This window comes from Monopterus albus, unplaced genomic scaffold, assembly GCF_001952655.1.
Source record: "Monopterus albus unplaced genomic scaffold, M_albus_1.0 scaffold2123.1, whole genome shotgun sequence".
Lineage (NCBI taxonomy): Eukaryota > Metazoa > Chordata > Actinopteri > Synbranchiformes > Synbranchidae > Monopterus > Monopterus albus.
In genome coordinates this window covers 1-2408 of record NW_018129998.1, presented here as the reverse complement: position 1 = coordinate 2408, position 2408 = coordinate 1, and the positions used below count along the sequence as shown (strand labels likewise).

The window sequence follows — 2408 nt, the reverse complement described above, 5'->3', positions numbered from 1 at the left end:
AAGTCAGACGAATCTTTGCCTGTTTTCTCATGATTATACTGTCATTTAACAGAGTGTCCTGCCCAGTTTTGGGGGCCTGACTGCAAGGGGAAATGTAATTGTCACCCCAATGGTCAGTGTGATGATTTGACTGGCGAGTGTACCTGCAACCACAATCGCTGGGGACCAAACTGTGAGAACGCGTGCTTATGCCAAAAGGGCAAATGTGACCAAGAGACGGGCAAATGCACATGCCACCCTGGCTTTTGGGGTCCCCAGTGCAACAACAACTGCTACTGCAGCATCAACTCTGTATGTGATGCAGTGACGGGGCGATGCATGTGCAACTCTGGCTGGACAGGGAGGAACTGTGGAATCCAGTGTAACTGTAACAATTCACCATGCGACCAGTTCACGGGACGTTGCCAGTGCCGAGAGAGGCTGTGGGGCCCACGATGTGAACGATATTGTCAGTGTGTTCATGGCAAGTGCAACCAGGCAGACGGCTCGTGTACCTGTACACCAGGGTACCGTGGGAAGTTCTGCAGAGAACCGTGTCCTGCTGGATTCTATGGTCAAAACTGCAGGAACAGGTGGGAGAAAAAGATCAGCAGATGCCTAATGTTCAGTTTCCTTGTCTGATCCATTAGTGGTTTTGATAGGAAATAGGATTTGATATATACTGCAGCTGATAGTCCTTAAAATACCTGAACATGTTACTTAATGAAGCAATAATAAAGTGAGATTTAGGAATTGGTATTCGCATTATCTCATAATTATCCGCCAGCATGTAAAAGCAATTTAGGTCAAGTGCTTTACCTTCCATGGACTGGACCATTTTCACACTGTGCAGTTGCTATAAACCCCAAAGAACACAGAGTTCAATCTTTTTATCTCCTCTCTAAATAATCATTAAAGTAACAATTTGAGAAATGGAAATACAGATTATTATGATTAATCATGCCTAAACTGTTTCAGTATACGTAGATGAGATGGATGACTTTTGTGTAAAAAAGTTGATTTTTTTTTTCTCCAATTTTCCTTGACTGACCACAGGTGTGGACACTGCAAGGGCCAGCAGCCCTGTAAGGTGACAGAGGGAACCTGCATCACCTGCGACCGAGGCTGGAACGGAACACGATGTGATCAGCTCTGCTCCAAGGGCTTCTTTGGTGAAAACTGCCAGGAAGTGTGTCCCACCTGTAAAGACGGTCACCACTGTGACCCCATTCATGGCAAGTGCTCTCACTGTAACCCTGGCTGGATTGGGGACAGGTAAGAAAACATACTGTAAAATCTGAAAATGTGTGAAAGAAAAGCTTTGTCATTTTCAATGTTAAAACTATCATGGTAGTGCGTTTAACTAGTAGCTCCTACAGTGACTGTGATAATGCCCAAGACCCATTCAGCTAAGCTTGAAAATGACTGTAATCATGGCATTCCGTCTGTGTGCCACAGGTGTGAGGTGCGCTGCCCCAATGGCACGTATGGTGAGAACTGTGAGAACAACTGCAGTCACTGTTTTAACGGCATCTGTCATGTTGTCACCGGAGAGTGTCTATGTGACCCAGGGTTTTATGGCACCTAGTAAGTCATAAGGCAACTCATGTCCGTGCCCTCGGCAGCACGCAGCGCACATAGAAAACAGTTGATGCCTTTCATATAACGTTTGTCACACACTTGGGAATTTAAGGAGTGCAATTTGAGGCATATCTTTACAGATACGGATAAACCACAATCTGGGAAAAAAGAAGTGAAATTCCTACAAATTTCTGTTATAGAAAAAAACCCTGCATGGAACAAAAAGCTGATCCTATTTATCCTTTTCTCTTTTTCTATGTCCTATTTAACACATCTGTTACTTGGAATGAACTATAAACAGATGTTGTTTTGTCTCTTCTCTGTGCTCAAGCTGCAATATGACCTGTCAACCTGGCCAGTACGGAGTGAACTGCAACCTAACTTGCTCTTGCCATGAGAAGAACTGTGATCCTGTGTCTGGTGCCTGCTATCTCCGTAAGAAAGCCTTCATTCTTTGAAGACCAACCAGATACTTTGTGGTTATAATTTTTTAAGGAGGTTTCTATGAAGAGCAGTAGAGAGAAACTGATGATTTTTTAAATAATGTAACTTTTCTGAGACAAAACAGGATTTTTTTTTCTCACACTACTCATACACAAACAGTTCTAACCCTTTAAAACAGTTTGTCCAAACAACAGATGCTGTTAATATGGCCTGTGTCTAATAGTTGGCTGTACACACTGAGTACTAACATACAGATTTATTGAGGTCAGTGTGTGTAGTAGGAGAGTTAACGTAGCGAGGCCTTGATAGTGTTTCCAGACCCGGACCAGTGTCCTTTTTATGGCTGTGTTTGTTGGCTCTGTTCCTCTCCAGCCAGCGAAAGAGGAAGAGAGAGAGAGAGAGAG

At 43.6% G+C, this 2408-nt stretch overlaps 1 protein-coding gene across 1 annotated transcript; it reads left to right on the top strand.

Annotated features, from left to right (window-relative positions):
* Nucleotides 1-26: 26 nt before the first annotated feature.
* On the top strand, nt 27-1995 carry LOC109953932 (scavenger receptor class F member 2-like; the record flags this gene model as incomplete). The annotated part of the gene is made up of 4 exons (XM_020589368.1): nt 27-572; nt 1036-1254; nt 1438-1566; nt 1892-1995. Coding segments are annotated over exons 1-4 (706 nt in total), but the record flags the coding sequence as incomplete, so codon positions are not given.
* Nucleotides 1996-2408: the final 413 nt, after the last annotated feature.